General features: G+C 45.2%; 1 protein-coding gene across 11 annotated transcripts in view; it reads left to right on the forward strand.

Moving 5' to 3' along the window:
• The window catches only part of CEP250 (centrosomal protein 250), a 56,877-nt gene that overhangs the window by 16,311 nt on the left and 21,581 nt on the right, over nucleotides 1-18,985 (forward strand). For 9 of the 11 annotated variants that reach the window (XR_008674639.2, XM_055373394.2, XM_019016878.4 and 6 more), the window contains 10 exons: nucleotides 704-805; nucleotides 1,328-1,486; nucleotides 2,025-2,203; nucleotides 2,521-2,703; nucleotides 4,150-4,294; nucleotides 5,097-5,243; nucleotides 6,516-6,746; nucleotides 7,872-8,065; nucleotides 8,287-8,414; nucleotides 8,617-8,786. Coding sequence is in view for 10 of the 11 variants with exons in the window: in XM_055373394.2 (XP_055229369.2) it covers nucleotides 704-805; nucleotides 1,328-1,486; nucleotides 2,025-2,203; nucleotides 2,521-2,703; nucleotides 4,150-4,294; nucleotides 5,097-5,243; nucleotides 6,516-6,746; nucleotides 7,872-8,065; nucleotides 8,287-8,414; nucleotides 8,617-8,786 (1,638 nt within the window). In the remaining variant the exon portion in view is untranslated. Of the gene's footprint in view, nucleotides 1-703; nucleotides 806-1,327; nucleotides 1,487-2,024; nucleotides 2,204-2,520; nucleotides 2,704-4,149; nucleotides 4,295-5,096; nucleotides 5,244-6,512; nucleotides 6,747-7,871; nucleotides 8,066-8,286; nucleotides 8,415-8,616; nucleotides 8,787-18,985 lie in introns of those variants that run through there. The other 2 variants (XM_019016879.4, XM_019016880.4) reach the window with 2 other exon arrangements.

The following is an 18,985-nucleotide window of genomic DNA, read 5'->3' on the forward strand; positions in this document are numbered from 1 at the left end:
TAAATCGTTTCCATGTAGGAATGGGGGCTGGGTGTGGCCCATTTGTTAACTTTTTGGGAGAAGCCAGAAATTTATATTTTTATGTAAAATCTTTCCATTTATAAATGTTGATTCAAATTTTGTATAAGCCAAATAAAACATAGTTGCAAGTCTGTGTCTTTAGGTCTTCACTAACACAAATAGGAAGGAAGAGAGGAACTCTTGAGTCTTCAAGATTATGTTTAGCTTTGGGGCTAGAGGATTCTCTGGTTTAGCATTAGGTCTCAAGCATCCATTTACTGTTCAGAGACAGCACCCATCCCCTATCTAATAATAGTTTACATTTATTGAACATTTGCTTTGTTCCAGACACTATATTGAATAATTTACATGCATTTTTCATTTAAGCCTCAAAACAACTTGTTGCTGTTAATTATTTCTATTTTAAAGAAAAAGAAGTAAGTGATAGAAGCTAGTAAGTGATAGAGCAGGAATTCTAATCTGTGAAGTCCAATTTGGAACTCGTAATCACTTAATCTAAACTTGTAATCACCACATCACATTGTCTTCAGACTCTTCAGACAACATTAGCATTGACATATGGTCAGGGAAAAAGTGGGACTGATAGAATAGACAGAATGAGACTTTGGTTGTTTGGGGTCCTGGAATAATAAATTCACTTTTGAGAGTTTGGCTCTGAGGCTCTATTCTATTCCCTGTTCAGGAGACGAATCACACAGAATTAATGGAACATGAAGCATCTCTTAGTAGGAATGCGCAAGAGGAGAAGTTGTCTTTACAGCAGGTGATCAAGGATATAACCCAGGTACTGGGAAGCCTCCTGTTCATGGTAACCAGGTTATGCCTCCACTCCCCAGGTCTCCATGTCCTTTCAGCCCTGCCTAGATTTCTAGTCTCTGAGGTTCGGGTGCTTAAAGTCTTGTGGGGATGAGTTTTGTGTGTTTGAAGACCAGAACCCTAAGAGATAGCTAAGCATTCACGTCTTAGCACTACCTGATGGGACAGGCCCTCTTTCCTGTTTCTAGCTGCAGTTCTCAGGCTGGAGGCTCGATTCTGGTATTCAATATCTCAATCGTTTCTTCTTTCATTTTCTCATTTATTGTTACCTCAGACAGTGTTCTAGCCTTGTTGTTAGTCCTAGACTTGGGTGACCAAAGGTGGAGAGTTGAAGGAACCAGACTTTTATGCTCAGATACTCCCCTCCTTCCCCCAAGGGAGAGGACCTGAGAAGGAAAACATCAGGTTTGTCCAGGCTATAGGGTTAAGTCCCTCTATAGACTCTAGGCTTTGGTCAGTAGGGTGGTGACCTTGCTGTATTGGGTTTCAGGTCATGGTGGAAGAAGGGGACAATATAGCCCAAGGCTCTGGTCATGAGAACTCTTTGGAATTGGACTCTAGTATCTTCTCCCAGTTTGATTACCAGGATGCAGACAAGGCTCTCACTCTGGTGCGTTCAGTGCTGACTCGGAGACGCCAGGCTGTGCAGGTAGGAACCCTCAGCATTCCACCTCAGTCACAGGGGTGTGTGTCTAAACTGGTTTGTGCCTCAGATACCTCCCTAGCCCGGACTATCCCTTTCACTTTTTTGACCAGTCATGAGGTGTTCTGTCAATATCCCAGAGTAAATCTGCCTCTGTCTGCTGAATTGTGCTTGTGAGTAGCAGGCACATCCTCCACGCCAATGGCGTGCTTCACTTTGTGTACAATCTTTGCATAACAGTATGCAAAGATTGGGAACCAGAGCCCTGGGAGATTACTGGGTCAACGTTCTTCAACTCTGAGAGTCCTAGGCACACTTACCACTCCCCCATGCCACTGTACATTTGGAGATGACGAACTCTAAGAATCTAGAGCCACAGAAGCCCAATGACCTCTGATGGCCTGTCTTCTTGAATAGTTGCATCTCCCTTCTCAGCTTTTGTTGCACCAGCCCCCGACCCCCTTCTCCAGCCCCACTTTCGGGGTTCTGACATCCCTCCTTTGCCCTTGTTCATCATCTGGTTTCTCTTGCTCTCCCTCCACAGGACCTAAGGCAGCAGCTTGCAGGCTGTCAGGAGGCTGTGAACTTGTTGCAACAGCAGCATGATCAGTGGGAGGAAGAGGGCAAAGCCTTGAGACAGCGGCTGCAGAAGCTCACTGGGGAGCGGGACACTCTGGCAGCGCAGACTGTGGACCTCCAGGGAGAGGTGGACTCTCTCAGCAAGTGAGCAGACGGGCTGTTCATCCCACCCTCCCAGCCTGGTCTCAGTCTCAGTCATCATCCAGCCATTTACCCATTCCCATCAGGTTTCTGGGGTGCTGATCCTGTTCTCCTTGAGACTCAGGGCTGTTTTGCCCTGTGTTTCACTTGTTTCTCCAAAACAAGCTTTTGGGGTTGGAGTCTTTGTGATGATAAAAAAGTTTCACACTAGAAACAGAAGATGGGATGTTGAAACAGGGTCTTTTGGCCCTGTGATGCCCGCTTCCAGAAAGAATTTTAGGTCCTATGGTCTCTGCTCATCTCTGATTCCCTTCTTCTAGAGAGCGAGAGCTGCTGCAGAAGGCCAGGGAAGAGCTGCGGCAGCAGCTGGAGGTGCTAGAGCAGGAGGCATGGCGCCTGCGAAGGGTAAATGTGGAGCTTCAGCTGCAGGGGGACTCTGCCCAGGGCCAGAAGGAGGAACAGCAGGAGGAGCTGCACCTGGCTGTCCGGGAGAGGGAGCGTCTGTAAGTGAGACTAGTCTCCTCCTCGCTGGGCCCTGGTCTTCCTTCAATTCTACACCCTCCCCACCTACTCCCCTCTGTTACAAAGTAGAGTATGTAGAAGTCTGGCATGCAGTGGGTTCAGATTAGCTTGCTGCTTCTTCCTTTGCAGAAAGATGAATATGGAAAGTTCCTGGTTGGTTAAGTCTTAGTTGAGCACCCATATGGGATGAGACACTGAGGGGGATACAGAAGTGAATAAGACAAAAGCCCTGATTTCAGGGAACTTGCCAGAAGACAGACAACTCACTGTGACATGAGGCTGGATGAAGTATGAGTTAAATAGAGTTTCAGACTAAGTCCTTTGGGAGCACAGGAGTGACAGCTAATTATTGAAGACTAGGAAATGCTTTATGGAGGAGAGAGTAGACTTTGAGCTGGGCCTTTACCTATTTGGTTAGCAGAGAGTGGGAGAAGAGCTCAAGGAACAGATTAGCAAAGAAAAGGTGGCAGGAAGGTTCATGGCATGTTCAGAGTAGGCTGGGCTGGCTAAAGGGTAAGACTTATACAGGGAAGTAGTGGGAAATGTGCTAGCTGGTCAAGAAAGGGAAATCCAGAATCAATGGCCCCAGCTAATCTGTAAATTCCCCTATATGATGTCACAGAAAAAGCAAGGACTTTGAGCTGGGCAGAAGCTTGGTTTGAATTATGGCTCTGTCACATGGACAGATTATTTGTAGAATGATGATGATAATATTTACCTTGAAGGGTTGCTGGGAAGATGAGAGCAATGTTTTGGAAAACGCCAGCATAGAACCTGGCGTATGGTAGGTCTTTAATAACTGGGAGCAGGGATATATCTTCATCTTTGCTGTATTTCCCTCCTCTCCTGTGCCCCAGTTCCTTGTACCTGGTAGGCATGAATAGTGGAAGCTTGAAGGGCTGCCATAAGGGTCATGACTTGTGCTAAGAATGATCTCCCTGTACCAAGGAGAAGGGCAGACAACCCCTAACAACAAAAAATTAGCTGAATGTGGTGGCATGTGCCTGTAGCCACGGCAAGGTGAGATGGGAGGATCACATGAGCCCCCAGGAGTTTGAGGCTTCAGTGAGCTAAGAAGATACACAGAGAAGTCTCACTCTCATTTGTGCTTTCTCCATCCCATTTCCCTTCCCCCTTTAGGCAACCATTTTAGCTGACTTCTTGTTTATCTTGCCAGTGCTCCTTCATGCAAATATGGGCATTTATTCTTTCTTCCCCCACTTTCTTGCATAAAAGGTAGTGTATTATGTATATACTGTTCTGCACCTTGATTTTTTTCACTTGACATGTCTTAGAAATCTTTCCTTATCAGTGTTTATAGACCATCCTCATTCTGTTGCATAGCAAAGGTGATTATATTCCTGTTACCTTTGGGGTTATGGCCCATCCCTAAGAGTTCCTCTAGACCCCTCTCTTTCCCATCTTAGTCAGGAGATGCTGATGGGCCTGGAAGCCAAACAGTCAGAATCACTCAGTGAACTGATCACTCTTCGGGAAGCCCTGGAGTCAAGTCGCCTGGAAGGGGAGTTACTGAGGCAAGAGCAAATGGAAGTGACTTCAGCGCTGGCTAGGGTGCGTGGCCTCCTCTCCTCACTTGCTGGGTGGGCGGCTTCGAAAGTGTGTTCCCATGCAGCCTGCCTCATTCTTCACCTTCAAGCCAGGATCCCTCATCTTTCCTCAATCGTTAGTCTGCTTCTGGGTTCTCTATTCCAACATACCCTCTATATTGGAATTAGAACGGGCTTTCTAAAATATATACCTGGTTATGTCAGTCTCTTAAAACCATTCAACGGCTTTCTAGCTCTGTGGTGCCACATTCAAAGCTTTTTGTCATGTGCCTCAAAGTGTGTTTTAGCCTCCCCTTCTACTGCAAAACCCATCCTAACACCTCATATCCTTTGCTCCTGCCACAGCAGTAATTGCCTTCTCAGTTATTCCATGTTCTTCATGACTCTAATACTCTGCGTATACTTTTCCCTTTCTCTGCACTACTTCTTTCCTCCTCCTTTATGCGCAAACTGTTCCTCATCTCTCAGTACACAACTTAATCGTCAACTCCTCTACCAAGCATATTTGACTCTTCCAAACTATATTAATATTTTTTTTAGTTCCCAGAGCACTTTGTGCTTACATTTTCTGTGGCATCATTACAATCATAGTCATTTCTCTATCCTAACATTGGTATCTCTATACTGTGAGGTCCTGTCTCACTCCTTAATGAATGAATGAAGGGAAAACTTGTTTAGAATGCAGGAGAGGGAATGGAGTATTAACTGATCTCTGTACCAAAAAGCAGCAGTGTTGGGAATGTGAACTGTTTACTGTTCCAGGAAAATTGGAAATATGAAACTCTTTAACCCTTTTTGTTTTTTAGGCAGAGCAGTCAATTGCAGAGCTGTCGAATTCTGAAAACACCCTGAAGACAGAAGTAGCTGATCTTCGGGCTGCAGCTGTCAAGCTCAGTGCCTTAAATGAGGCTTTGGCGTTAGATAAAGTTGGGCTGAACCAGCAGCTTCTCCAGGTGAGCAAATATTTTCCTGGTCCCCACAGAAGGGCTGGGCCCTAACTGAGAGCAAGACGGATCAGCTCCCAAATGTAGGTCTTAAATGAGCAAAAGGAACATTTACAATGCAGAGGAGAGCAAAGACTAAGGATTGGGGTTAGCCATTATAAATATTCCCTTCCCACACCTCCAGCAGAACCACCTCTGGACTTTAGGGTAAGACACCAAGGTTGGGAAGGGGCCCATGTCCTCTGGAAGGAAGACTAGGTTTTTGCTGGGGTTTTTTGGAGATGGATCTCCCTCTGTCACCTAGGCTGGAGTGCAGTGGTGCGATCTTAGCTAACTGCAGTCTCCATCTCCTGGGTTCAAGCAATTCTCCTGCCTCAGCCTCCTGAGTAGCTGGGATTACAGGCATGTGTCACCACACCTGGCTAATTTTTTTTTTTTGAGATGGAGTTTTTCTCTTGTTGCCCAGGCTGGAGTACAGTGGCACGATCTTGGCTCGCTGCAACCTCTGCAGCCCGGGTTCAAGCAATTCTCTTGCCTCAGCCTCCTGAATATCTAGAATTACAGGCATGCACCACCATGCCTGGCTAATTTTGTATTTTTAGTAGAGACAGGGTTTTAGGATGTTGGTCAGGCTGTTCTCAAACTCCTGACCTCAGGTGATCCACCTGCCTCAGCCTCCCAGAGTGCTAGGATTACAGGCGTGAGCCACCGCACTTGGCTGCCCTGGGCTAGTTTTTGTATTTTTAGTAGAGATGGGGTTTCACCATGTTGGCCAGGCTGGTCTTGAACTCCTGGCCTCAGGTGATCCATCCACCTCAGCCTCTTGGAGTCCTGGGATTATAGGCATGAGCCACCATGCCCGGCCTAAGTCTAGGTTGTTAATCCTGTTGGGTGAGATAATAGCAATCACCAGAAAAGAATCTGCTGAAGAGCCTAAGTCCCAAAGAATCTTTTCTATAGGTTATAAATTTAACCTATAATTATAGCGAGGGAACCTCCTTGCAATCTCTGTTTCCTTGAGTGTTCTCTGTTCCATTATTCTGAATTATTTGAGAGCAGGACTTTGCCTTGCATATCTCCGTCCCCAGCATCCAGCCCATCTAGTACCTGGAATATAGGCACTAGATCAAATGAATGGATTTTCCCCCATCTTATAAACACTCCTTTGTTCATCTTTGGAGAATAGATTCATATCTCACTTGGATTTCAGTCTTAACATTTGATTCCTAAACTAACCATTTGTCTTTGATGCCTGTACTCCCTTCCCTTTTTGGCCAGTAGTTAGAGGAGGAGAACCAGTCTGTGTGCAGCAGAATGGAGGCCGCAGAGCAGGCGAGAAATGCTTTGCAGGTGGACCTGGCGGAAGCAGAGAAGAGGAGGGAAGCCCTGTGGGAAAAGAATACTCACCTGGAGGCTCAGCTGCAGAAAGCTGAGGAGGCTGGGGCTGAGCTGCAGGCAGATCTCAGGGACATCCAAGAAGAGAAGGAAGAAATTCAAAAGAAACTAAGTGAGGTGAGAAGCCAAAATGGACACCATCATGTCTAGGTGTAATACATGCTCATTATAAAAAATTAAAACACTACAGAAATTATCTGAAAAGTGAAAAAGTCTTACTTCCTAGAAATGACCAGTGTTACTAGTTTGCAGTATATCTTCCAATTTTAAAAAAGAATGCCTATAACAATTCTTCACTGAGGCTGGGTGCAGTGGCTCATGCCTGTAATCCCAGCACTTTAGGAGGCCGAGGCGGGCGGATCACGAGGTCAGAGGTTCGAGACCAGCCTGACCAACATAGTGAAACCCTGTCTCTACTAAAAATACAAAAATTAGCCCAGCATGGTGGCACATGCCTGTAATCCCAGCTACTCAGGAGGCTGAGGCAGGAGAATCTCTTGAACCTGGGAGGCGGAGGTTGCAGTGAGCCGAGATTGCGCCACTGCACTCCAACCTGGGCGACAGAGCGACACTGCTCAAAAAAACAAAAAGAATTCTTCACTGATTCTCCACTACTTCACACCACCCAGTTTGAATTAGAAGCTTCTCCTTATACTCTGATAGCACCTCATGCTTATTTTAACTACCACATTCCTCATGCTATAATTATCTGTTTGTATGTCTCTACCATTAGACCAAAAGCTCCTTGAAGGCAAAGCTATATCTTATTTGTTTTTATTCCTCCAGCTTTTAGCATAGTGCCTACCACATAACAGGGGCCAAGTAAATTTTTTTCCTGAGCCAATGAATAACCTGGCTCAAAGGTCATCTTTCTCCTCTACAAAACCTCTCATTGTCCTAATAATTGTACAGACTCTCCCTTCACAGAGTCCCTTTCTCGGGACATTGATGACTTTCTTCCCGGTATTATGTGTGCATCTTCTCAAGGCCAAAACCTCCTTAGGGGCAGGTCTTCTGCTGTCCCTAGCACAGGGTCTTGCTCACAGGGGAGCATTCTTCCTGGGCTGGGGGCTCTGTGGGCTGATCAGGGAAATAGATAAATGCCACGTGCTATTGGGTAAGCAATCCGGGCTCACAGAGCTGGGTCCAGAATCTCTGAAGAGCCAATGACCCTAACCTGGTGGTAGCGGCCCCAGGGGAATCCAGCCTCTGCTCCATCTCTCACCACATTCTTCCCCTCAGTCACGTCACCAGCAGGAGGCAGCCACGACTCAGCTGGAGCAGCTACATCAGGAGGCAAAGCGACAGGAAGAAGTGCTTGCCAGGGCAGTCCAGGAGAAGGAGGCCCTAGTACGAGAGAAAGCGGCTCTAGAGGTGCGGCTGCAGGCCGTGGAGCGTGACCGGCAGGACCTCGCTGAACAACTACAGGGGCTCAGGTAGGGCCCAGACTCAGTTCAGCCAAGCACAGAGAGAGCTTTGCAAGGCAAAGGCGTGAAGCTAAGCTCCCTGCCATAAGTATGCAGGTCCTAAATTGATTATGAATTTATAATTGCCCCCCTAACTTCTCCAGGTAGCCAATACTTAGAACCCAGCTCCTCTTGAGGAAGGGTAAGAGGCTTGATGGGTAAGAAACTCTTCTGATTCTTGAACCTCACAGCTCAGCCAAGGAGCTACTGGAGAGCAGTCTGTTTGAAGCCCAACAACAAAATTCTGTGATAGAGGTCACCAAGGGGCAGCTGGAGGTCCAGATTCAAACTGTCACTCAAGCCAAGGAAGTAATCCAAGGTGAGAACCCAACTGGGATGGGGTGCACTCCATTCCATGGAGATGTTGAAAGGCAGGAAGATGGTGGGAGACTATTAGAGATCCTTCTCCAGCAGGGTGCAGGGCCTCTGAGATGGGAGTTGCTCATGAGGTCAGGGGAGAGGGAGAATTTTATTAGGTAAAAGGAGGGGGCAGAGGCCTGATCCTGTCCCTGGCATGTTAGGGGAAGTGAGGTGCCTGAAGCTGGAATTGGACACTGAACGGAGTCAGGCAGAGCAGGAGCGGGATGCTGCAGCCAGACAGCTGGCCCAGGCTGAGCAAGAAGGGAAGACTGCCTTGGAGCAGCAGAAGGCAGCCCATGAGGAAGAGGTGAACCAGCTCCGGGAGAAATGGGTAAGTGGTCGATGTGGCCGGGTATGGCCTCCCTTCCATGAGTGTTCCACCTGCTGCCTCTTGGTCCAGTTATTGCTGCTCGTATGAGTGAAATTTTGTCACCAAGCTGTAAAATCCAACTTCCTGCTATTAAATGAGTTAATATAGGAAAAGCACTAAGAGTAGTTCCTAGCATATAGTGGGCTCCCTATATGTGTTAGCCATTATTATTGTTGTTGTGTTGATGTGTACAGAGAATTGAGAGTGGACCCTGGGATTTAGGATTATTAAACTGGCCTCAGGATGAAAACGGGGGAGAGGAATATCTTGGATGCATTCTTGTGCAGTTCAGAACTGTGTTTTGTCTTTTAATTATGTAATTTAGTCCATTTGGTTTGATTGTGGTTTTAGGTGTATTTGGATTTATTTGTGCCATCTTATGTTATTTGTCTTGCTTTTTTATATCTTTTTTTTTTTTTTTTTTCCTTGAGACAGTCTCACTCTGTCCCTCAAGCTGGAGTACAGTGGTGCAATCTTGGCTCACTGCAACCTCCGCTTCCTGGGTTCAAGCGATTCTCCTGCCTCAGTCTCCTAAGTAGCTGGGATTACAGGTGTGGGCCACCACATCTGGCTAATTTTTGTATTTTTAGTAGAGATGGGGTTTCACCATGTTGGCCAGGCTGGTCTCAAACTGACCTCGTGATCCACCTGCCTCAGCCTCCTAAAGTGCAGGGTACAGCTGTGAGCCACTGTGCCTGGCCATTTTTATATCTTTTAGGGAGGGGAAATCTCCTTTCTTAACTTCTTTTAGAGGATTAAGTTGGGTGATTAAGTTGTATTCTTTTCTCACCTCTTTTTTCTCTCTACAACTGTGGATGATATATACTTTATTTTAAAAATCCTGTTAGTGGTTACCTTTAATATTTTTAAACATATACTTAATAAAATCTCAAGGTTCAGTAGTTTTACCCTTTTCCTGAACGATACAAGGGTCTTAGAACATTTTACCTGGGCCAGGGACAGTGGCTCATGCCTGTCATCTCAGCACTTTGGGAGGCTGAGGTGGGCAGATTGCTTGAGCCCAGGAGTTTGAGACCAGCCTGGACAACACGGCAAAACCCCATTCCCTACAAAAAAAAATACAAAAATTAGCCAGGCATGGTGGTACACACTGTAGTCCCAGCTACTTGGGAGGCTGAGGTGGGAGGATCACTTGAGCCTAGGAGGTTGAGGCTGTGGTGAGCTGAGCACCACTGCACTCCAGCCTGAGTGACAGAGTGAGACCCTGTCTCAAAAAAAAAAAAAGAACATTTTACTTGTTTCACTCCTCCCAAATTTATAGGCTATTTTGTTCAGTGTGTTCAGTTCTAACTAGTTTAACACCACAAATTATGATTTTTTTATTGTTTTATACAGTCAATATTTGTTCAGATACAATGAATTGATACCTTTTCTGTTCACCATATCTTCTTGCATGTCAGACTTTCTATTCAGATTTTTTTTTTTTTTTTTTTTTTTTTTTTTTTTTTTTGCCTGAAGTAGGATTTTCTTTGGTAAGGGTCTGTTGGTAGTTAATTGTCTGAAGATGTTTATATTTTATTTTTATTCTTTTATTGAGGCAGGGTCTCACTCTGTCGCCCAGACTGGAGTGCAGTCATGTGATCATGGCCTACTGCAGCCTTGGCCTCCTGGGCTCAGGTGATCCTCCCGCCTCAGCCTCCCAAGTAGCTGGGATTATAGGCATATGCCATCATACCCAGCTAATTTTTTTTTATTTTTGGTAGAGACGGGGTTTCACCATGTTGCCCAGGCTGGTCTCAAACTCCTGGGCTCAAGCGATCCACCCGCCCTTGGCCTCCCAAAGTGTTGGGATTACAGAGGTGAGCCACCATGCCCAGCCTACTTTTATTCTTGAAAGATAGTTTCTGGCTTTGTTCAGGGTTAAAAAATAGATAGATAGATAGATAGATAGATAGATAGATAGATAGATAGATAGATAGATTGATTCACTAAGTAAAAAATTCAGAAATAAGTTTCTAGGATGACAATTATTTTCTCTCAACATTGTTGGTATTGAGAAGTTAGCTTTCATTTTAATCATTCCACAATTTCTTGTGTTTATTATTATTTTTTTGTTTGTTTGTTTTTTGAGACGGAGTCTCGCTCTGTTGCCCAGGCTGGAGTGCAGTGGCACAATCTTGGCTCACTGCAAGGTCCTCCTCTGGGTTCACGCCATTCTCCTGCCTCAGCCTCCCAAGTAGCTGAGACCACAGGCGCTCACCACCACGCCCGGCTAATTTTTTGTATTTTTAGTAAAGACAGCGGTTCACCATGTTAGCCAGGATGGTCTCGATCTCCTGACCTCATGATCCACCCGCCTCGGCCTCCCAAAGTGCTGGGATTACAGGCGTGAGCCACTGTGCCTGGCTATTTATATATATATATATATATTTTTTTTTTTTTTTTTTTTTTTGAGACAGAGTCTTGCTCTGTCACCCAGGCTTGAGTGCAGTGGTGCAATCTTGGCTCACTGTAACTTCCACCTCTTGAGTTCATGCAGTTCTCCTGCCTCAGTCTGTAGAGTAGCTGGGATTACAGGCACGTACCACCATGCCTAGCTAATTTTTTTGTATTTTTAGTAGAGATGGGGTTTCACCATGTTGCCCAGGCTGGTCTCAAACTCCTGGGCTCAAGTGATCCACCCACCTCGGCCTCCCAAAGTGCTGGGATTAAAGGCGTGAGACCACACCTGGCAATTTCTTGTGTTTAGATGTGTATTTCTTTTATTTGGTTGGAATTTCTTAGACATCCTGAATTTAAGATTTCATGTTGAAATATCAATTCTGGAAAATTCTTATATATTACCTCTTCAATATTACCTCTTTCCTACTGTCCTGCTTTTATTTATTTACTCTTTAGAAAAAATTTTGTTTTGGCCGATTGCAGTGTCTCATGCCTGTAATCTCAGTAATTTGGGAGGCTGAGGTGGGCGGATCACCTGAGGTCAGGAGTTCGAGACCAGCCTGACCAACATGGAGAAACCCCGTCTCTACTAAATATACAAAATTAGCCAAGTGTGGTAGCACATGTCTGTAATCCTAGCTATTAGGGAGGCTGAGGCAGGAGAATCGCTTGAACCTGGGAGGTGGAGGTTGCGATGAGCTGAGATCGCGCCATTACACTCCAGCCTGGGCAACAAGAATGAAACTCCGTCTCAAAAAAAAAAAAAAATTTTTTTTTTAATTTTTTTTATTTTTTTTTTTAGAGACAGGGTCTTGCTCTGTTACCCAGGCTGGAGTATAGTGATACAATCATAGCTCACTGCAGCCTCAAACTCCTGAGCTCAAGTGAGTCCTCCTGCCGCAGCCTCCAACGAACTGGAACTGCAGGCACATGCCACCATGCCCAGCTAATTTTTTAATTTTAATTTTAATTTTTTTTTTTTTTTTAGAGATAGGTCTTGCTATGTTGTCCAGGCTGGTCTCGAACTCCTGGGCTCAAGCTGTCCTCTTGCCTCAGCCTCCCACATAAGCTGGGACTACAGGTGCATGCCACCATACCTGGCTCTTTTGCTACTTTCTTCTCTCTTTCTGTATTCTGGTTAGTTGTATGTCAAGCCTTTTTACTCTATCCTTCATGTATCTTCACTGCCTCTTGCATTTTACATGTTTACTTTTCTCTTTGTATGCTGTGTTCTGGATTATTTTTTTCAGATCTCTCATCTAGTTACTGATTTTCCTTTTCAGCTGTGTCGAATCTGATGTTTATTCTATTCACCAAGTTTTAAATTTGACTTTTTAATTTTTTTATTTCTAGACATTTTATTTGGTTATTTTTTCATATCTTCTTGGTCATTTTTTTCAGTCTGTTTTCCCTAATTTGTATTTTCAGTCCCTTCTTTTAAACATATGAAACATACTTGTGTCCTGTCTAGTAATTCCAATAACTTTTAATTAACGTTTTGGGGTCTAGTTCTGTAATTTGTTGTTTCTGTTGGCTCTTACTCATGGGCTTGTTTCCCTGTGTTTTTGTGATTCTTGTCTATGAGCTCATGTCTTTGGAAATTTTCCTTTTTTTTTTCTTTTTTCTTTTTATGTTTTCTTTTTTCCCCCAGAGACCTTTGTTCTGAGGAAGGTTTTCTGTGGGAATCTTTTTAGGCCTGAGGCAAAGGAGTTTTTCCTCAGAGGATTTGTGCTTCTGTCAGGAAGCTGGAGGACTAGCATCCCAGGACCACCTTAAAGTAAATTTTCTGTTTAAAGTTTTTTGACCCACAGTCAGGCCCAGACCCCATGTGCAGCTCAGCTTGTGGTTATGAATTCTCAGAGGAGACTTTTTTCCTACCCCGTATCAAAGTTGAGATAAGCATATTTCCTTGATAATTTCCTTCTATAGAGTTTATTTTGTTTTGTCCCCTCTCCACATCCCTCCAGTTTCTCTTTTTCTCCCTTCCTCCCCATGTCTTCCTTCTTTTTGCCTTTTCCCCCTTAAGCTGAGGTCACTACAGCCCAGAGATAGGCATTTTTTTTTTCTTTCTAGAGATGGACTATCACTATGTTGCTCAGTCTGATCTTGAACTCCTGGGCTCAAGGGATCCTCCTGTCTCAGCCTCCTGAGTAGCTGGGACCACAGGCACAGTCCACCATGTCTGGCTTTTTGTTAAGGACTATATGCTAGGCTTTGCAGACCATATGGTCTCTGTTACAGTTATCTAACTTTGCAATTGTAGTGCAAAAGCAGCCATATATAAACAAATGAGCATGACTGTGCTCAGATAAAACTTTATGTATAGATACTGAAATGAGAATTTCATATAATTTTCGCATGTCACAAAACATTATTGTTTTCTACCATTAAAAATGTAAAGGCTGGGTGCAGTGGCTCGTGCCTATAATCCCACCACTTTGGGAGGCTGAGGCAGGATGATTGGTTGAGACCAACCTGGGCAACATAGCAAGACCCTATCTCTTTAAAAAAAAAAAAAAAAGGTAAAGGCTGGGCGCAGTGGCTTACGCCTGTAATCCCAGCACTTTGGGAGGCCTAGGTGGCCGGATCACCTGAAGTCAGGAGTTCAAGACCAGTCTGGCCAACATGGTGAAACTCCATCTCTACTAAGAATACAAAAATATTAGCTGGGTGTGGTGGCACATGCCTGTAGTCCCAGCTACTTGGGAGGCTGAACAGGAGAATCTCCTGAACCTGAGAGGTGGAGGTTGCAGTGAGCCAAGATCACACCATTGCACTCCAGCCTGGGTGACAGAGTGAGACTCTGTCTCAAAAAAAAAAAAAAAGTAAAAACCACTCTTAGCTCACAGCCACAGAGCAACAGGTGGTGAGCCAGATTTGGTCCACATACTATAATTTGTTAACCCCAGTCCAGATTTTTGTTTGTTTGCTTGTTTTGTTTAGAGATAAGGTCTTGCTCTGGTCACCCAGGCTAGAGTATAGTGGCACAATCATAGCTCACTGCAGCCTCAAACTCCCAGGCTCAAGTGATCTTCCTGCCTCAGCCTCCTAAGTAGCTAGGACTACAGCGTCTGCCTGGCTTTTTTTTTTTTTTTTTTTTGAGACAGGGTCTTGCTCTGTCACTCAGGCTACAGTACAATGGTACAAACATGGCTCACTGCAGCCTCTACCTCACGGGCTCAAGTGATCCTCTCCAGCCTCCTGAGTAGCTGGGACCACAGGCATGAACCACCATGCCTGGCTAAGTTTTGTTTTTTTTTTATAGAGATGGGGTTTCGTCATGTTACCCAGGCTGGTCTTGAACTCCTGGGCTCAGGTAATCTGCCCACCTTGGCCTCCCAAAGTGCTGGGGATTACAGGCGTGAGCCACCACGCCCAGCCACCTGGCTTATTTTTATTTTTATTTTAAATTCTGAATTACATTTGCATTGGGTGAAAGATAGTGGATTTACTTTTTTTTTTTTTTTGAGACACAGTCTTGCTCTGTTGCACAGGCAGTGGTGCTGTTTCAGCTCCGCCTCCTGGGTTCAAGCAATTCTCGTGCTTCAGCCTCCCAAGTAGCTGGGATTACAGGCGCATGCTACCACACCTGGCTAATTTTTGCATTTTTAGTAGACACTGGGTTTCACCACATCAGCCAGGCTGGTCTCGAACTCCTGACCTCAAGACAAGGTCTTGCTATTGCCCAGGCTGGAGTGCAGTTGTACAACTCTAGCTCACTGAAGCTTCAAGCTCCTGGGCTTAAGCAATCCTTCTGCCTCAGCCTCCAGACTAGCTAGGACTACAGGCATGCACCATCATGCCTGGCTAATTTTTTTTTTTTTTTTGGTAGAGATGTGATCTCACTTTGTTGCCTAGGCTGGTCTCGAACTCCTAGCTTCAAGCAATCCTCCTGCCACAGCCTCCCAAACTGCTGGGATTATAGGTATGAACTACCACACCTGGCCTACACCACAAGTCTTGCTTTGCTTTTGGCTTCTGTGGAATTTTTATTATTTCCTGCTGGTTCTGTGATACATTAAAATACATATTTAATATTTTATCCAGCATTTTTTGCGATTTCGTAGCTGGAGGGTTCAGAGATCTTGTTTATCAAGTATCTGGAAATGGAAGTTGACTTGTGCTTTATGTGTATTTGTAATTTGATTGTTATTATGAGGCAGGCTTATTGGCAAGATGATAACCAGAAGTTTGCTTATTTTTGGAATTCTGTGCCTAGTCTATAGTCGGTGCTTAAAAGTATTTGTTGAATGAACACTGATTCTAGCAGGAATCAGATGTATACCATGTACTGAAAACTCCATAAATAAAAGATGCTATAAAACTTCTGAATGATAAGCCAGCTACCTACGTGGCCTTGGTTTCCCTAAAAGGATTGACTATAGTGGCCGTATCTGGGTCATGAAAGGGCCTTTTCTCTCTTTTCCTTTTCTGTCATTCGGCTAATCCTCCTGACTTCTGATTGTCCCACTTTATTGTTTCTCTATGATTGAGCAGGTTAACTGCCCTCTTAAAACTCTCGACAGCCTGTTCGTTTTAACAGTGACTGCCTTCTCCTGGAATCCTGGCAATTAGAAGCACTCTTGGGAGGCTGCGCGTGGTGGCTCACACCTGTAATCCCAGCACTTTGGGAGGCCGAGGTGGGCGGATTTCCCGAGGTCAGGAGTTTGAGACCAGTCTGGCCAACGTGGTGACACCCCGTCTCTACTAAAAATACAAAAAATTAGCCAGGCGTGGTGGCATGCACCTGTAATCCCAGCTACTTGGGAGGCTGAGGCAGGGGAATTGCTTGAACCAGGGAGGTGGAGGTTGCAGTGAGCCAAGATCACACCACTGCACTCCAGCCTGGGCAACAGAGTGAGACTCTGTCTCAAAGAAAAAAAAGAAAAAGAAACACTCTTGGCAGTTGTATTCTTTATTCTTCCATCTACTTACTGTCTTGTCTCCCCTTTAAGAGTAATGATATTGGACACTTGTTAAGCACTTCCCCATGCCAAGCACCATGCTGAATGCTTTATTCACACAATAAAGGTGAATAAATGCATAGAGAAGTCACTCAGGGCTGGGCGTGGTGGCTTACACCTGTAATTCCAACAATTTGGGAGGCCAAGGCGGAAGGATTGCTAGAGGCCAGGAGTTCGAGACCAGCCTGGGCAACATAGCAAGATCCCCATCTCTAAATAAATAAAATATAAAAAGAGAAGTCACGGTTACATGGCTAATAAGGAGTAGAAAAGGGATTCAGGGCCCAAACTCCTAACCATTTCTGCTTTATCCACCTCTGTAATGTCCCTTCCAAATGGTTGCTTAGCTGCTATTGTATTCCATCACTTGGCTGCCCATTTATTTTAAATAGATCTAGTTATTAGGAAATTCATGTTGAACCAAAACCTATTACCAGGAACAAATGAGCCTTAGATTTGCTTGAAATACCCCACCAACATGGTTGCTTTCTTCTAGGCATGTTACAACTTACTCATGTCCCAGTGGTGTAAAGGTGGCACTTTGAACTGGGCAGAATATTCTGTTCATGGTCATACCAGCAATGCTGGACTGTTACTTCCTACACATCACAGAATTAGCTCTTCTTGTAGCTATAACACACTTCTAACTCACATAGAGCAAATAGATCAGTTTTTTTAACACTTGCAACTGCTATTAACATTCATCTTTTTCATATTTTTACAGTTGGCTTTGGCTTTTTGTAGTCACACACTCTGCCACTGAGCTATACCCACTGTCTTTGGCTTTTTGAACAAGAGGGTAAAATAATTTGTCATTCATGACTGTCCTGTAACTGACATTACACATTGCCGGGTTTTATAAGGAAGAACAAAGGAAGACCTCTTTTTTTTCTTTTTATTATTATTATTTCTTTTGAGACAGGGTCTTGCTCTGTTGCCCAGGCTGGAGTGCAGTGGTGTGATCAGGGCTTAACGGCAGCCTCACCCTCAAGGCCCTCCTGGGCTCAAGTGATCCTCCTACCTCAGCCTCCCAAGTAGCTGGGACCACAGGAGTGAACCACCACACCTGACTAATTTTTGCATTTTTTGTAGATAAGGGATTTCACCATGTTGCCTAGGCTGGTCTCAAACTCTTGGGCTCAAGTGATCATCCTACCTTGGCCTCGCAAAATGTTGGGATAATATGCGTGAACTACCACGTCCAGCCAGACCACTGTCAATTGTATGGTCTGGGAAGGCTTCACCAAGGAAGTGTTAGTTTAGGCGTGAGGAATGATGGAGTAGGCGGGAGAAGGGCTTTCCAGGTAGAAGGAAGCACGAGTAAAGGCTCTAAGGCATGAACATGTTGGCTGGGTGCAGTGGCTCACACCTGTAATCCTAGCACTTTGGGAGGCCTAGGCGGGCAGATCACTTGAGGTTAGGAGTTCAAAACCAGCCTGGCCAACGTAGTGAAACCATGTCTCTACTAAAAATACAAAAAAAAATAGCTGGGAGTGGTGGCGGGCGCCTGTAATCCCAGCTACTTGGGAGGCTGAGGCGGGAGAATCACTTGAACTTGGGAGGCAGAGGTTGCAGTGAGCCGAGATCACCCCACTGCACTCCAGCCTGGGCGATAGAGTGAGACTCTGTCTCAAAAAAAAAAAAGTGTTTAGTGTGCTCAAGGACCTGCAAGGAGGCAGGTGTGTGTAGCCAGGGTGTAGTGAATGAGGGGGAAAGCTGCACAGGATGACACTGGGAAGGCTGAAACACTAGAGGCATTCCCATTACATGAATAAGCAACGACAAACTTACAAGCATTTTAAAGGAAAAGTGCAGGGAATACTAATGTGATGATGATGCTGGCTGTTGTGTATTGCCCGCTTTCTGTGTGCTAAGCACATTTAAAGTGATTCACACGACTTATCTCCATCCTCAATACAACCTGAGGAGAATGACACTGTTGTTATCCCCATTTTAATAGATGAAGAAACTGAGGCACAGAGTTGTTTAGAAATTGAGATCATGCCAGTAGTGTTAGATTAAAGATTTTCCACCCAGGCAGCCCAACTCCAGAGCCCTTCACCTCTATCCTGTACACCTAATAGAGGGTCCTGAACTAGTCAGAGAGCTTGGGAAAGCTTTGGTTGCTGGAAGACCGCTAAGACAAGCAGCACCCCTATCCTAATGCTCTTATATAATACAGGGAGACATCCTCACTGGGCCAGGCCTGATTCTTCAGGGGCTAACTCTGCAACTCTGAGTAGAGGAGAGCAGGCAGCAGACAGCCAGAATTGGCCGCCTCAGTTCATTGTTACAACTGTCAACCACAATGTGGCTGCTTTAAAGATAACAAATACGGAGCTGTGTGTGGTGTCATGCCCCTGTGGTCTTAGCTACTCAGGAGGCTGAGGCAGGAGGACCACTTGCGCCCAGGAGTTCGAGTCCAGCCTGGGCAACATAGTGAGACCCCATCTCTAAAAATAAAAATGCCTAGGCTAGGCACAGTGGCTCATGCCTATAATCCCAGCACTTTGGGAGGCCGAGGCAGGCAGATCACTTGAGGTCAGGAGTTCATGACCAGCCTGGCCAACATGTTGAAACCCCATCTCTACTAAAAATACAAAAATTAGCCGGGCATGGTGGGGGGCACCTGTAGTCCCAGCTGCTAGGGAGGCTGAGACAGGAGAATCACTTGAACCTGAAAGGTGGAGGTTGCAGTGAGCGGAGATCATGCCACTGCAGTCCAGCCTGGGTGACAGGGCAAGACTCCGTCTCCAAAAAAAATTAAAAATAGAAATACATTTTAAAACCCAG

The sequence above is a fragment of the Gorilla gorilla genome, chromosome 21, assembly GCF_029281585.2.
Source record: "Gorilla gorilla gorilla isolate KB3781 chromosome 21, NHGRI_mGorGor1-v2.1_pri, whole genome shotgun sequence".
Classification (NCBI taxonomy): domain Eukaryota; kingdom Metazoa; phylum Chordata; class Mammalia; order Primates; family Hominidae; genus Gorilla; species Gorilla gorilla.